This window comes from Eucalyptus grandis, chromosome 8 (assembly GCF_016545825.1).
Source record: "Eucalyptus grandis isolate ANBG69807.140 chromosome 8, ASM1654582v1, whole genome shotgun sequence".
In the NCBI taxonomy this organism is placed as follows: domain Eukaryota; kingdom Viridiplantae; phylum Streptophyta; class Magnoliopsida; order Myrtales; family Myrtaceae; genus Eucalyptus; species Eucalyptus grandis.
Genome location: NC_052619.1, coordinates 67455798 through 67472742, shown reverse-complemented (window position 1 = coordinate 67472742; position 16945 = coordinate 67455798). Strand labels below are relative to the sequence as shown.

General features: G+C 41.3%; 2 protein-coding genes across 2 annotated transcripts; one reads left to right on the top strand and one right to left on the bottom strand.

The window, feature by feature from the left end:
* The first annotated feature begins 1973 nt into the window (after positions 1-1973).
* LOC104415722 (stemmadenine O-acetyltransferase) lies at positions 1974-3899 on the top strand. The gene is made up of 2 exons (XM_010027063.3): positions 1974-2977; positions 3336-3899. The coding sequence occupies exons 1-2, from the start codon at positions 2033-2035 to the stop codon at positions 3699-3701; spliced, it is 1311 nt and encodes a 436-aa protein (XP_010025365.1). The 5' UTR covers positions 1974-2032; the 3' UTR covers positions 3702-3899.
* An 8028-nt stretch (positions 3900-11927) lies between these two features.
* Positions 11928-13564, bottom strand: LOC104417761 (BAHD acyltransferase BIA1). The gene has a single exon (XM_010028983.2). The coding sequence runs from the start codon at positions 13523-13525 to the stop codon at positions 12203-12205; it is 1323 nt and encodes a 440-aa protein (XP_010027285.2). The 5' UTR covers positions 13526-13564; the 3' UTR covers positions 11928-12202.
* Positions 13565-16945: the final 3381 nt, after the last annotated feature.

The window sequence follows — 16945 nt, the reverse complement described above, 5'->3', positions numbered from 1 at the left end:
CATGTCCGCTCCTCTCTATCGCACGACATGGATGTGCCACGTGTCGCTCTACCCTTTCGGTTTTCCCAGTACTCGTCCTCGTTAGGGTACAGGTTAGTTTGCCATCGCTCGCGCCGCCGGTTCGCATTTAACGAGACGCGCCCGTTCCGATTTATCGGTTGATTTTTGTCCTTTACGGTGGTGAGTTTGAATGAGTCCGAACGTGGCCACGCATTCCTAAAATCGTTACCATCAAGTTAATCACATGCACCCCACCGGAACATATTTGGCAGGTCAATTTTCTAAAAAGTTTTAAAACCTATTACATTCTTATTAATTTAGTCATAAATATTATAATTGTGTTTTCAGTCAAATACTTCTTTTCACGTTTTACTAATTTTAGTCGAAAATTGGTGATGTGGACGTCAACAGTCTTATATGGCACACCATCGCTAATATGAACAATTTTTAATATAATTTTTTTCTTTTTTTTTTTTTTCTTCTCTCTTGTTTCTTTAGTTTTTTTTTCTTCTTAAGAAAAAAAGTAAAGTAAAGAAAGAAAAAATATATAATTCAATCGACATGGTTATAAGATTTAGGACTGAATTGCTAAAGATTTATAATTGAATTAATCAAATTGCAATTACTTTAGATAACCACTAGAGGTTGCGTCACCGTTCCCCAATGAAAGGGGGAGGTGGGTTGTTTAATTCCCTAGCTTCTCAGGGAAGTTATGGGTGGGGACGTTTAGTTTCAAGAGTGAAATTTGACTTCCACGTTCTACAAAGAGATAGAACAAAAATCTAATGGTAAGTTGATAGTTAGAGTATGATCAACCCAAAGAAAAAAATTAGGTATAGTCTTTTTGGACGACTTTCCTTATATTTGGGATAAAATCCTTAGAGAAATGATTAAGTGATAATATTTATCTACTGTGAGAATAACATGCCCGTTTTAGATAATAAAAAATCAAATAATAAATAATTATATATATTTGGCATGCTAATTTTCTGAAAAGTTTTAAATCCTATTGTATTCTGTTTAATTTAGTCCTAAAAATTATAATTGTATTAATTCAGTCTTAAACTTTTTAGCGTTTTCCTAATTTCAACTGGAAATTGGTGATGTGAACGCCACTCGTCTTATGTGGCACACCGGCACTAACGTGAATAATTTTTAATATAATTTTTTTTCTTTTTTTCCTTCTCTTTCCTTCTTTTAATTTTTTTCTTCTTAAGAAAAAAAAAAAGAAAGAAAAAAGTATATGATTCAATTGACATAGTTATAGGATTTATAATTGAATTACTAAAGATTTATGATTGAATTGATCAAATTGTAATTAATTTAGATAACCATTGGACACCGTTCCCCAATGGAAGGGGGAGGTGGGGGTCTTCAATTCCCTAGCTTCTTAGGGAAGTCAGGGGTAGAGACATTTAGTTTCAAGTGTAGAGTTTGACTCCTACGCTCTACAAAGGGATTGAACAAAAATCTGATAGTAAGTTGAAACTTAGGGTACGATCGACCCAAAAAAAAAAAAGGTGTAGGCATTTCGGACGATTTTACTTATATATGGGATAAAATCCTTAGAGAAATTATTAAGTGACAGTATTTAATTTACTTTGAGAATAACACGAACTGTTTTTTATCAAAAAAAAATCAAATAACAATAGTTATAAATGATTATGTCCTTAAAAAAAAAATAGGTGTAGGCTTTTTGGAGGATTTTCTTTATTTTAGAGTCTTTAATCTATTGAGATGAGAATTACAATCTCTTTTCAACTATAAAAGTTAAATAATAAATAATAATAAATTATTGTGGGGTTCATTCCTTTAAAATTTATGATGCATAACAAATTGTCATTATTAGTAGCAAAGCCCAAATTCTTATTTGGCAAAATAAGGTGGATGAGTGAAGTACCTTTCCAACAAAAAAAAAAAAGAAAAAAAAAACTACAGGACCTTAGTGTCCTCTATATAATTCCCATTGCACTCGATCATCACCATCTCCAGCCCAAACACTCTAGACAGTTCTCATAACACTGTTCAAACGATGAATGTGATAGTAGAACACACGGAGACCATCAAGCCGTCTTCTCCGACGCCTCCCAACCTCCGCCGCCATGGCCTCTCCTTCCTCGACCAGATCTCGCCCCCCATCTTCATGCCCCTCCTCCTCTTTTTCCCCAAAGACGACCTCCTCACCAACGAGGAAAAACTCTCCAAGCTCAGGCGGTCTCTCGCCGAAACCCTAACTCGATTCTACCCGCTCGCTGGGCGCTCAAGAGACAACCTCTACGTCGAGTGCAACGACGATGGCGTCCCCTTCGCGGTGGCTCGGGCCACGTGCCAGCTCTCGGAGGTCCTCGAAAGTCCTGACCCCGAGAAGCTTGACCGGCTCTTGCCCTTCAAGCTCTACGACTTGGGGGATCTCACCACCGCCGTGCAAGTCAGCTTCTTTGAGTGCGGAGGGCTGTGCCTCGCGCTATGCCTCTCCCACAAGCTGGCTGACGCGTTGTCATTCTTCTCTTTTCTCAATAGTTGGGCTGCGATCACTCGCGGCGATGGTGGCCATATAATATCTCCCATTTTCGAGTCATCCTCTCTGTTCCCGCCGGTAAATCTAGTGGGATATGCACCGAGTACGGGGCTTCTGAAGGAAGGCCTTGTAACGAAGCGGTTCGTCTTCGACGCCAGATCGATAACCACCCTTCGAGATAAGTATAGCACTGCTGAGATAGCGGAGGCCGAAGGCCAGAGAAGGCGGCCAACTAGAGTCGAGGCCTTGTCGGCCTTCTTGTGGAGGCGATACATGGAGAGCACGCAAAAGAAAGGGGACCGCATCAGCGAGAATGACAAGATATACACGGTGCTACATGCAGTGAACTTGCGTCCGAGGATGGATCCGCCATTGTCAGACCGCCATTTTGGGAACATTAGCAGGATTGCCCTAACGAGGCCAACCGTTGATACTGATGAACATATGATCGTGAACCAGGTATAGCTAGAGAGAATCATTCTAGACAGCCGAATAGAGGACATGAGCTTAAGATTAGCGTCAATCCATTTTTTTTTCAGAAGGATTAGTAAGTGAGCGCATGACTAATTCCTTTGAAAACTTAAGCTATCGGAAACATTCCATGCATAATATTTTAATCTTGATCCTTCGTGGGATTAAGATGATTCTGGATTATAAGTGAAGAATAATGCATTAGTGCTAGCTACAAAGATTGCTTTACAATACAAATTCCTTTTGCTTATCATGGACAACGTAGCATATGGAATGCTTTTGAGTCTTCCTAATTTATGCTTGTTTTTTGTCTTCTCTTTTCTTTTTCTATTTTTTCGATAACAAGGTGAGAGAAGCAATAAAGGAAGTGGACACGAGCTACGTGAAGAAGCTAAAAGAAGGAGAAGGGCACTTGAACTTCTTGAAGGAACGCTCGTCCCAGATCACGAAAGGCGAGATTGTGCCCTTCAGCTTCACAAGCCTGTGTCGGTTCCCTACCAACGAGGCCGACTTTGGGTGGGGCAAGCCTGCATGGGTCGGGTCCTCTGCGTTTCCTTTCCGGAACCTCATCGTCTTCTTGGACACCAGAGACGGAGGAGGCATAGAAGCATATGCTAATCTCAAGCCGGAGGACATGGCCTTGTTTGAGAAGGACAAGGAGCTTCTTTCATTCGCATCATCATCAGCATCTCCGAAGGTGGAATATGCATAGCTGGCGATGTTCACACCATGCGTGTTGACCGGTGTGCTGATGCAACTGTCTATGTCCTTACTGCTATGTTTATCTCCGGTTCTTTTATGTGCTGTATGCATATCCTGCACTTCTATGGTAGGGGCTCAAGCCTCAAGGAGTGATGAATAAGCACAAGATTAAAAACAGTGATATAATCAAGAGTGCCTCTTTTCTATATGTGGCTCAAGTCATTACATGTGCAAAATCATCGTTTTACCCAAATTCGAACGAATAGAGATCGAGTTGTCGATCCATCGCCAATTATAATATAAACTACATAGCGTTTCTGCATCAACTGTTTTGCATGTGCAAAAAGATAGACTCGGCACAATCCCGTGCCGAATCTTCTGATTATCTCTTGCGAGGTTATTGAATTAATTAGCAGGATCAATCTTCATTCAACCAGAGAAGACGAGTGTACACACGGATTCTAGACCAGCTTGACAAATGCCGGTGGGGCCCAAAACTTTCTTGTCAACTTAATTGAAGTATTGATGGTGTTAGTTGAACATTCAAATCCGTCTATTGCTTGCTGCTGTGCATGCGCGTCTGTTTGCAGTACCGATTCAAAAGCAGCAACTATGCATGTGGCAACCGATTGAGATTATTCAGAGATACGAGTGCAAATTGCATCGAACTCGAACTCGACCATGTTCCTTATATGGCACTAAAATAGTCTCGACTCCTGAACCCAACTCTGGTAAGGAAACGAATACTTGAAACCCCTTCAAAATCGCCTTGTTTATCAAGTACATGTGATAATCAAATATTTAATATAGCCAAAAGGGTACTCCAGTCTATAGCACAATGTCTTTCAATCAAATGAGAGTCTTCCGATCGGAAAGGTCGAAGCGGGACACAATCTCCGACTGCTCGCAAACCCTTTCGAATGCTCTACAATCTCTTAAACTGGACGCAGAGTCATCCTCTCCTTGAAACTCCAAACTTGATCGAGCCGGAAATCTGAATTTTACCAAAGGGTTTCAATTCGAAAATGGAAGTAACAATAATCCAAAAGACCAACATGAAGTTCGTCACCTGATTTTTCATTTTTGTTTTGTATGTTTTGCATGGATGATCGTCGAATCAAATTCCCTATACTGATCCATTGATTTCCACGCGTCCGCTCCGGCTCACGACGAATTAGAAACGCTGCCAAAGTAGGATGGAATGTGATGATCGGATTAGGTGCGTTTGCAAACGAACGAAAGATTCACCAACTAGGGTTTTTTCGTTGCTTTGCTGTTTATTTATTGAGAAAAATGTCTAGTCGAGAGAAAAAAAAAACAAAAAAACAAGAAGGGAGTAATCCCATTGCGACCCCCTAAGTGCGCCGTTCACATGTAAATAATTTCTTTAATCAAAAAGTAATTGGCACGCACTTCATGTAAAATGTTTTACTAGCCCCAATACTACGGGATGAGTGACTTTTGCGAATTAAATTGAAATTATTTGAGGAAGTACATTTTGATTTGAAGTATGCAAAAGATCCCTTTCTTAGGATTTTCCTTCCAAACTCAAAAAGTTGTCAAGGTTCAGTCGCTAACAAGGCTAGGGTTGTTTCTCAAAGATTTATTAATAAAATGAATTTTGGCTTCAATCTACCTACTAGCCGCTATGAAGCGAAAAATAACGATATATAAAGCAAGTAGGCACATAAGACTTAGGAAGCACGAACGCGCAAAAATTATAATTTGGGTAGCAGCCAAATATTTTCCAAATATTTTGAATAATCATCTATGCTTGCACAGAGTATTGAATTACCTCCTTTACTTGAAGATAAGTACGCATACCCACATAGGGAGAAAAATTAAAAGTTTGAGACCTTAAATTTGATTAAAATATGAGTCAAAAACCTTACACAAAGCTAAAATACATACGATACTATTCTATTTTTACTTGACAGGGTGGGATATCAAGCACGCATTTCGTGCATCATTCCATATGGTTACTAGTCAATCCTATGAGAATGGCAAAAATTAGTTGCTTATGTTTGTTAATTTGAGCTTTTGTGCTGATGAATTGACGATTTGAAATGTCCTTGTCTCGAGTGGGTCCAAGAGTCATCCCTAGTCCGGATGGAGATGGAGAGTCGCGATCGATGAACATGTGACGAATAGTTATCACCCGTGATGTTATCACATATAGTGCCTGCTCTCCAACCAATCCCTCCGGCAAGCACTTATTGTCCTTCTTCCTACTTCTAAGTATTTCTTTTTTTTCTTTTTTCTTCCTTTTCTTTGGTCAACTTTCTAGCTGCAATAGCAATTCGTACGCAAGACTGAGCTCTATTTGAATGGGAAGATATATATATCAATTTAATTGGACATTACAAAACAAGCTTTGATATCAAAGTTGTGAATTTAACGTTTGGTACCTAACCAACAAAAGAAAACAAAAGCAAAAATCAATGAAAATCTATAACAAAAGACTAGGCACCACACTAAATAAATTAAAGGTTCAAGAATTACATTTTACATTGAGTTAAAGATTAAGAACCACATTGGACAAATTAAAAATTCAAGAACCACATTACATATCAAGCCAAAAGTTCAGAGACCATTTGTGTTATCACCCATTTATTTATTTTAATAGGCACTTATCTATGCTTAATAAAATTGCACAATTGCAAGGACGTTCTTTCAATAAAAACTAATATATATGACACTACATGCACGTTCCAGTTGCAAAGCAATATCGGACTAAATATTTTCATGGGCAAATCCCGCTAGATAATCATCCCGAATTGAGCAAGTCACAATTCAGACAATCGATTAATTTGCATTTCACAATCCATTGATAAAGTTATCTCGTAGCAAGGAACTTCAATCGGAACCGTCAATGACTTTCTTTCGACTGCGTGATTGAGGTCGCGCACATTATCTTTTGCAATGAATGCGATGTTCGCCAATCAATTATTATTGCATAAACAAGTGATGCGGATCGTGCCACGTGAAAAGCTTGTCACCATGCAGATCAAGGTAGGGCTTGGTCGAGAATTAATGTGCCCATCTTGTTATCAATTCCATGCATGAATGGTTAGTTGAAGACTTCATTGTTTGATGTATGAACGAATTATATGCATTTACCATATATATCGACCAGATTTTATTTTTTTTAATCGTACTTCTCTCGGGCCATGTCTAGATTTGGATGTGCTTGGAAGAGAAGATACAAGCTAGTTTTTAATAGATGTGAAACCAAAGTCGTGGACAAGCAAGCCCATGGAGATTCGCCCTTGATTTGTATGTGTTATAAAATTACTGTATGGTGACTATGTAAATTATAAATAACTAAGGAACAACATCTATTGCTAAGTTTGCTAACTACGTGATCAAAGTAAAAAAATGACGATATCATGTAATCACTGATGGTGACAGTGGCGACAGTCTAGTACTATGGCCTGATACTGAAAACATCACTATTTCGGATCCTACTTGTACCAGTAATGTCCCTAACTTGCAATTATGGATGGGCTCCAGCCGTCTAGTATTTCGGTGTAGTCGTGGGGCACATTAATCTCTGAGTGATGTACAATGTTGGCCTCTCTCCCCAGGTTTGATTTCGAATCCTGGTCAATGGTGTGGGGTCCTCGTGTTAATGCTCAGAACTGTAGAAACGCAGGGTAGCCCATCCCCCTAGCGATGTGGAAAATCTTGATGAACAGATATATTTAAAAAGGCAGGGCTCGCCAAAAAATTCTTTTGAGATTACTCGATTTAAATTGACTTGTGCTTCTAATCTGTGACCCGACAATATTTCCTGAGAAAGTGAAATAGATATGAATATTACAAGAGGACCTAACAATGAACCTGGGCTACCGTCCTGGGCCGAAAGCCTTGTGTTTCGAGATTGAGCCCACGCTCTTAATCTTGCCACGTATAAGATTATGGAGGCTATATTGATCCTTCACAAGTAACATAGAACAATCAAGGAAAATGACTACATATTATATAAATCTTAAAAGAGAGCACTAGCTAAATGAATGATTTCGCATACTCCCTAGTGGTGGTGCTCATTGTAATTCGTTCAAATTCAAGAAAACAAGGAACAACAAGGGCGTTTTTAATAATCATCACATGTCGTGTTATCGGCCAACGGATTTACACATACATTTCTAAACAAGTATGGCGGCCTCCTTGCTCACCCATACATTCATTACCATTATCAGCAAATGTGTACGCTAAGCATATACAGCAAGATTCCATATCGCTCCAATCCTCGAGTTTTGTAATTCCATCAATTACTCGTCTATCCAAAAAAATGAATTAGTTCAGCTAGTCCTCTTATACCCTGAGTTAAGGATATTGTATAAAAAGTATCTATGTAACCACGATTATATGACCAATCATATGTCACATTTCTTATCATACTTCCATGTTGACATCATCACATGAACATGAAAAAAAATGAACAAAAGCATATAAGAAAAGGAAACAATAACATCCTATGCATAGGCTATATTATCTTCCCTTCCAAAAACCAAGTCAACCCCACCATCTAACGCAGGTCGAACACATGCAACCTTCACCTAAGCATGCCTCTAAACGATGGAGTTTGATTAAAGCATTAGTTAATCTTAGCACATTACACAGCTCCATATGTGAGGCCACATCTGGTCCAATATATACTAAACTTCATCGAGAAAAGCACCAGTCTTAAAGTCAACATGTATTCTATTAGTTGAGCCTGTGACAATTGTTGAGAAAAAAAATTGGGGAAAATTGGCCTGTAGCCAAAAGGTTTGTGTTCCAATATGGCCAGCTCCCATACGGTTTATCTTTGTATAGTTTGGCCACTAGCATGAGTTCTTTCTTTCTTGATCACATAACTTACTAGCAGACACCGGAGTTCAATACATAACGCAAGTATTGACTAATTTCGGGATTACGTTGGATTATGGGCTATGCCAATGAGAAGGGATCTCCATCGGGAGACAAGTCGGCCCGTCTCCTCTTTAAATTATGTGAAGGTTGGCCTGCCTTCGGAGGGTGGGGTCCCCGCAAAAGTTGGCATGCCTGCTCTTTACATTAATTTGCACGAAAAGTCGAAGGCTAAGGGAACAAAAGAAAAGCCTTCGACTCCAAATGAGTAAAGACCAAAATGCGCGACGCCCGATTTTTGGTTTACGTTCTTCGCAATCCTGGAGTGCCAAATGACTTGAAATCTGAAAGGATTATTTTGGCCTGCGAGCTTGGGCAATAATCAAAGGTCAAATTGTGACAACAAAAAACTATGCTAAATGATTAGGAAGAGTTGTTACATATCTTAACTTTCCAATCCCAGTCCATTAAAATTTTAATTTTAATTATGCTAATGAGTATCCTCAAGTGGTCAACTTGGTCAGAAAGGCATGCAAAAATGATGAGGATAGGAATGGGTCGGTTTTGGACCATGAGGAATCTGATTCTTTCCCACGACCATGCCTTTCCCTCCAAATGATAGTTGCCGGTTTAGTTAAATTATAGAAAAACCATAGTTTAATAGTAAGTGATTTGTTCTTAAATTGGGGGCCTTTGGCGGTTTTCCATTTTTTATTTTATCTCAGTAGAACAGTCTAACAACTCCAAAAATGAGTTAGTTCTTTGTCCAATTGTAATGGATCGATTTTTTTTTTTTTTTTTTTGGAACTCCGTGCTCTGTTCTATGAGTTATTTTTCCATTCTGTGTTGAAGTGGGTTTCCGCCTATAAGGCCACTTACACTTTCATCTTCACTTTACTTATATAAAATTTTCTCAACCCTTCAAGGTTTGTGCAGTTGGTTGGGGTGATGGGGATTTCCAGCACGGGAACTGGAAGTCACCCATTCGGATTCCACCAGCTACGTGGGAACTACTCTAGATTAGGGTCGTGGGATTTTTAGCTCTTGAACTAGATGTCGCCCATTCAAATATCACCAAATACGTAGAAATTGCTCTGAATCAAGATCACAAGCACAAACCAAAGACTTAAACTTAATGGGGCTTACAAGATTTTCCATGGGATACAGATAGCCGAGTCTTCGCACTCGTGCCCCGAGTAATTAAAAAAGAAAAATTTAGATAATGTTAAACATTGAGGCATGGCAAAGAAATATAAGAAAAGGCCACGGACAATGACTCGATGACTGTTGTTAATCAACATATATATATATATATCGATTCTGCTCGTGCGCCACTTAGAGTCAAACAATTCAGATAATTTCTCTATCTGCCAAAACCCAAATATGAAAAGAATATCAAAGACCTACTCGTAAGATAGAAGTGGCTGAACCAAGATTGGTCCACCCAAAAATAAAAAGGCCACGTGAAAAGGACCAGTGACCACCTCGTCTTTTTGGTTTATATTTGTTTTAAGTTGAACAAAGTTAGCTTATTTTAAAAGAAGTAAAGTTACTTGATAGAGCCCTCCACTTGCTATTTCAATTTGCATACATTAATAGTATTATGCAGAAATTTATTGGACATTTTTCTTTCATGTAATTTTAAATTTCTGAAATTCATTGGAGAAGCTTTTCTAGTAGGACAGTGCTCCAGATATCACAGAAAGACCACTTCTCATTCAGCAAGAAGAGATTCGCGAGCAGCAAGAAGGGAGTCCCCCACCAGACGTTGATGGATTTTGTGCTGTATTCCTTTTGCCTTGAAAGTCTCCATCAAGAGAGATTCCGCATTAACTTTGGCATGGCGAGTCGGCGACATGCCCTAGCTATTGAGAGAGACTTGAGTTGAGACTTCAAGACTTGGGCGATTACCAACTTTTCTCTTTATCTTCCCTCCTTTTGCTCCACCATGTCAATTATAGATAAAGCATGTATATTTGTCGCATTTGGCCATTTCTACTACACCGAGATTGCGGATTCTGCTAGTGGTCGTCTCACATTGATTTAAGGGGAAATCCAGTCTGAGCAAGAAACTTTATCGTTTTGGCAAAAGTAATGAAGTGCGCTAGTTCGCAAATTAAAGTGCAATACATGTAGAGATCTTTACTGGGAGCATACACCAAAATTTTGATATGAATATGAGAGTTTCTAAAGTGATTCACACTTGCACAATGCGTACCTTCATCCCTAATCTCTTTCTCCGAAGAGAATGAAATTCATTTTTTTGAGATATTCATCACGGACTGAAATAAATTGGTCACACACTGAAACAGAAGAGATTGGGGCCATCAACCATTTGTTGATACCTTTACTTAGTGAGATCGTCAGAGGAAACTCAAATCCAAGCCCATCGATACATTCAGTTAGACTTACCTTCTATCAAAAACTTAAGATAATGAAGCTATTTTGTAACGCACCAATTATTCGATATGGGACTTTTTAACACAATATACATGTTCATTTCAATAGTTTTCCCCTCACAAGCTCCACTTTGTACAACAATTTCAACATAGGGAACTTCTTTTTTCGGTAAGTCGCTAGGTATGAAGTCATATTCAACATTAGAAAAGCTAAAAACTTTAGAAAGAATAAATTAACCAAAAAAGACCTTGATTTGTTGGGCGACCGCCTCCAGCCTTCCATTATATAAATATACATATAATATATATATATATATATATATATATATATATAGAGAGAGAGAGAGAGAGAGAGAGAGATCTACGGTTGTCGCAATGGTCACCACTCACGAGCAACCACCGAGACGGTGGCTCTGAACTCTACTTTCTTCATCAACGCCAACACAATTTAGAGCACAATTGCTCATCACTTTCTCTCTCCCCACCACTCCTTTCGCGTCTCTTTTCTTTTTTTCATGTTTCAATTTCATATGAAGACACGCAAGGTCCCTCGTTCGAGGTTTTATAAAAATTTAGATTTATCCAATTTTGTTCAATCAAGAGGGCACAACCAGACACGGTGTAGAACAATTTATCTCATATTTAAAATTATATGTGGACTATCAGACTCACCCTTAGAAGCACAAAATGAGTGAAGTTTCTTCTCGATGATGTGCACCCACATAATTATCACACGTCATGGAGGAAGACAAATTCACATGTAAGATACTTTCTATGACATGAGTCTCAGATAGTAAATTATCCACAAGAAATAAAGGCAAAATCTATTCTAAAGTCAACTCTATAAACGAAGTTAGTACTAGTTCGACCCAAAAAAAAAACGAAGTTAGTACTAGACACATCAGATACATCAGAGAGAGAGAGAGAGAGAGAGAGAGAGAGAGATGCATTTGTATGTTGTAACTACAAATAAAATACTGCCATATGCATATGCACAAGACAACCGAAGGAATAAACTAGAAACACGATCGATTTATCCTGTGATATCTATAAACCATAAGTCTATGCCAAAAGTACATATTAATTAAGCTCGTTCTAGCTTGTGTATCAATTTTATTCGCCAGATCTATCTCGTTCAAATATGCATCAAATTTCAGTCCCCGGATCTATCTCGTGACGTCCCCTGTCAATACAGGACGAGCCTATGATTATCCACTCCAGTTTTTACGCACTCGAGCAATAAAAATTCTCACGCAATTCACGAGCCGGAGACGCTGGGGTTCACGGAAGCAAACCGGAGCAGCTCCTCATCCGCGTCGAGCACGTGCATGTCTTCTTGGCTCAGCGTCAGCCAGGCCTCAATCGTGCCACCGTCCCTCGCGTCCACCAGGACAATGCTGTTCTTGTACTCCACGCCCGCGAAGCTGATCCATGCCGGCCTCCCCCACCCAAAGTCAGCGGCCTCGTAGAGCCCGAAGCCACACCAGCTGCTGCAGTTGTAGAAGTCGACGTCTCCGCTGTTGATCAGCGCGCCGAATTTGGCAGCAGCCTCGACTACCGCCATGCAGCCCACTACGAGACCGCTCAGCCTTGGTGTGTAGTTATCGAAGTACTCCCTCTTCGCCTCCCTCATGTCGCTCACCAACTTCTTCAGCTCCATTTCCCTCTCCTCTGCTTGGGGCGGCATCTCCACCGTGAAGCCCCCGACGAAGTTCCCGATCGTGGTCTCTGGAAGTGGCTCTGGGAGCCGCCCCCGGAGGTTCACTGCTTGGGAAAGCAGTGATCGCCGCCCGGGGTCATTCTTCCTTGAAGCGCGGGCTACACACCTCCACACAAGGGCCACCACAGCCTCCACCTGGGTCGGGTCTGGCACAGCCTCACTGGCAGCAAGCGGGGTGATCTTTGCTGGGTCGAGCACGTACCTCCTTGTCACACACCTCGCCTTCGGGAGCACCACTGTGGGCAAAATGGCAGCCAATTCTACCAAAGGTGGGAACCGCGCTGATGCCGTGTCAAGTGGCGGGATTTCAATACCAACGTTGACATCGCTGAGGAGGGCAGCGGCAGACCATGCCTTGATGAAGGTGCTAAGAGTGGAGGCATCAGCGATCTTGTGGGAAACGCAGACCCCAACGGCGAGGCCACCACAGCCAAAGGCATTGGCCTGGACGAGCAAGAGGCGGCCCGTGGAGGCCTCTGGGGACTCCGTGTCGATCGGGAGGAGCTTACGCAGCGAGACTGGGCAGGGGCGGTCAAGGATGTGGGAGAGAGGGCAGTTGACTTTGGCGTCAACGAACTCGGCACCACCGTCTTCACAGTCGACAGAAAGATTGTCCCTAATCCTTCCGGCGAGGGGGTAGAAGCGAGTGAGCACGTCCGACAGCGACGACTTGAGACAACTCGATCGGTGGTGAGACGAAGCGTTTGTGTTCGAGGTGTAGAAGAAGAGGACGGAGGTGTAGAGGATGGGAGCGAGTTGGTCGAAGACGGAGAGCTTGAAATTCTTCAGGTGGTCTGGTGTCGGTGACGACAGTCTGATGGTTTCTTTGGCGACAACTTCGACCTTCAATTCCATTGTCATATTGAGAGAGAGAGAGAGAGAGAGAGGAAAGAGAGATGAAGATCCTCTTAACCCTTATTCATGTAAGAAGTGGTGGAGGAGAACGTATATATGAGGTTCTTTGAACAGAATGCACACATGGAGGTTGTCTTACGTATCTATACTTTCTAACAAAGCCACGTTTTCCATGGCCGCCTACCTAAAATCGCATTATGTTTGATCCTTATTTAACTCAGATGATCCCACCAGATGAGGTCGAAATCGTCTCTAAATCCGCCAAATGCTGCTTCTTTTCTTGCCCAAATCCGCGCAGCGATGGGAATGAAACGTTTGATGACGATGTTGGACAAATCAAGAAAACACTACCAAAAATAAACGAGAGATGGATGTGAACTTCTTGACTTTTTATTAATTTATTCGATTTCCATTGTCACACGGATTTAAAGATGGATGATATTGTGTAGATTGCTGATGAAATCAAGCGATAGTGTTGAAGATACTATTGCCGATGCAAATTGATCTTAATTGATTTTTGATTATAGGGAATATTTTATGTACATCTTTAGAATATTGTGTATATTTTTATTCCTTTGTTATTTAGACACTTTGTATTATAAATAGTTTGTAATTACATACTGCAAGAGACAGAGAAAAGCAATACAAATTTTTCTCCCAAACTTCAGGCCTTCTATATTTCTGACATGGTATCAAAGCCTCCCGCCTTGGCCTAGCTTCCGCATCGCCATTTTTTGTTTTAGGGAGGAACCATGTCGAAGACTGAGGATTCAGCTTCCAGTGTTTCTGAGGGAAATCCAGAGTCCCTCAACAATCATAGAGGAGACGTTATCCCTGCAGAATAGCAAACGAATCAATCAAAAAGTCAAACAGGTCTCGTGCAGCCTGTACAGCCCAACACAGGATTTAATCCTGTAAATCCCTTCACAGGACCATACATTCAATGGATCCCTATATCAATTTAGCCAAATCAAGGAGGTTCGACTCAGAATTTACCTCAAATTGAGCCCGGGAGGATTGGTGGGATGGAGGAAAGTCCATCGCACATACCTGGAGCGGCTCCTGGATACGGGGTGAACTGGATCTCTCCGAATCAGAGTGGTTTGAGTCCTGGATACGGGGCGAGCAACTCTTACCCGGCCTATGGACCCGGATTATTTCCGTTTGCAGGTCTCGGTGGCCGGCCAGAACCTGGAGACCCACTGTACACCGCCACTGCCGATGGACCGATGCTACGTCTGATCTCCCAGTAGCTGTCGGGACCGGAGAATTACTCCCTATGGTCTCGCAAACTTCGGCGAGCGCTTGTAACCAAAGTACCGCCGTAGGTCGGTACTGAGAGTGTAGCAACATCGAATGATCCTAGGTTTGTTGGGATTGTTCAGGCGCTAGTGTTCCTTGGAAGCTCGTTGGGTCAGTAAGTTCAAAACCGAGCCGCCGTTGTTGCCGTTGTTTCTACCGCTGCGAGTGTTGTGACCGCTGTTGTTGCCATGCTTGTTGAGGCCTAATCTGGAGTTGTGATCGAGAATCAAATCTCTGTATCTGAGTCAAGGTTCAGTTTAGACAGAGATGAAAATTGGTTGGGGGAGAAAGTCATGTCGGAAGAAAGATGCCCTATTTCACCCAACCGGAAGAGTAGAGTTGGAAAGTCAATGCTCAGCAGTCGATGTGTGTCTCGTGTCTATAAGAAATGGCATGGATTTGTCCTGCGTTGTAAGAGGGAAAGGACTTATTCTGAGTGTGTCGATAAGGTCATTTGATCGAAGATGGTCCGTATAGAAAGATGGAATCACAGCCATTTGTCACCACCGTTGATAGAGATGAATAGAGGAATCATGCTTTCTCGGGACATTTAGTGGGGGTACTTGGAACAGACTTACAGAGTGCAAGGAATGGTGCATGATGTTCCTTGATGGGAAGTAGATGACTCACCGATTGTGTGCTGAGTTTGTGGAAAAAGAGAGTGAGTCAGCCCAATGTCAGAGTAAAAAGAGAGCATGCTTTGAATGTGGCCAACACGGCCGTCAAGTTAGGAACTGTTCGTGTAAGTTCAAGAGAGTGTAAGCACTATTACTGCAGATAGAACGCCACTAGGATGGCGAAAGGAATAACAATGGATTGACTATGCATCAATCAGGGGAAGAATGTTTTGAGGTGTTTTATCAGAGTAGCGCAACAGGATTTTGAGTGAAGGTTGTGGAGTTTCTGTTGTAATAAAGTAATAGGAAAATGAGTCTCTGACTATAGTTGTACCTGATGGGTTTGCTTATGTATGACTTGGAAGTCATTTATGAAAAGGTGCAGCTCGAGGAGCTCTGCTGTTATGAATCGTGCGGTGATATAATTAGTTTGTTCAAGCGTACGAAAGTTTTGAATTATTGAAAGTTGAAGAGAACTTCAATCATTGTTATTCGTCACCGAAGATGACTGGGTTCGGGTTGTTGGTTATCGAATCTACATGACAAACAATGGACGCAAATGCATTGTTTGGATGGATAGTTTACGAGAAATTGCCTCACGGCGGAGGTCGCCATCTAGCCCCGGGATACCACCAGCATGATAGGGTTGTTACCGAAGATGCAAAAAAAAATTGGGAGAGTTTACGAGAAATGTATGGTAAGCTAGATAGAGCAAAGATTTTCACGCTAACACAAAATTTATCAGATCTCGAGTAGGGAAATTTATCGATCTCGGCAATTTACAACAAACTCTCTGCCCTATGGAACGAAATCGAAATGACTTTCTGGAGGAGAAATTAGAGGGACCCCGGGGAGTCGGTACCACTATTGTCTTGACCGAGAGGTTCCTAGTTTCAATGGTCCGGTTAGATAGTTTCTTTTTAATCGGTGCGGGCGAGTGTCTGTAACTTCGCCGCTGAGATGAGATCGGAGATCAAAAACCTGCGGGTCCTTGAGTTGGTTCGAAATCGGTGATTCGTTGCAATTATCGTTTAGAGATCGCTCGGATCGGTAGCTTCGCAGATTTTTGTGTTGAAGACCTTGGAATTTTAAGTGGACAAGTGTTTAGTATTTTGGATCCAAAGTGGTTTTGGGCAAGATTTTTGGTACGGAAGGATAACGCTACCTTTTGGTTTTAAGAATTGGTAAAGGTTTAAATTTCGACAAATTTTTATAAGATGGGAAGAGTTGTGACATCCCGATTTTCCGATCCCATTTTCAATAAATTGAGACGGGCATTTACACACATATAGTTCCTTTCCTTGAGTCGGACTAATTGAAAACTAGTCTATCGGGTGAAGTCTTCTAATGCATCGGACAATTTGGCCGAGCACCTTTCGACCGAGTGCCCAATCTGCAAGGGACATTACGGCACAAATAAAAATCGATTAGAGACCGGAGATAGGTCGACTCGACAAAGGCATGTGATCGAGTGTAGGTGATTCGTTTCTATCGATGGGTACCCCTG

Excerpts from the sequence above, each read along its gene's own strand:
- LOC104417761 (XM_010028983.2), bottom strand. The coding sequence starts at position 13,525 with ATGACAATGGAATTGAAGGTCGAAGTTGTCGCCAAAGAAACCATCAGA.
- LOC104415722 (XM_010027063.3), top strand. The coding sequence starts at position 2,033 with ATGAATGTGATAGTAGAACACACGGAGACCATCAAGCCGTCTTCTCCG. Across the intron at positions 2,978-3,335 it reads AACATATGATCGTGAACCAG|GTGAGAGAAGCAATAAAGGA; the intron begins GTATAGCTAGAG and ends TTCGATAACAAG.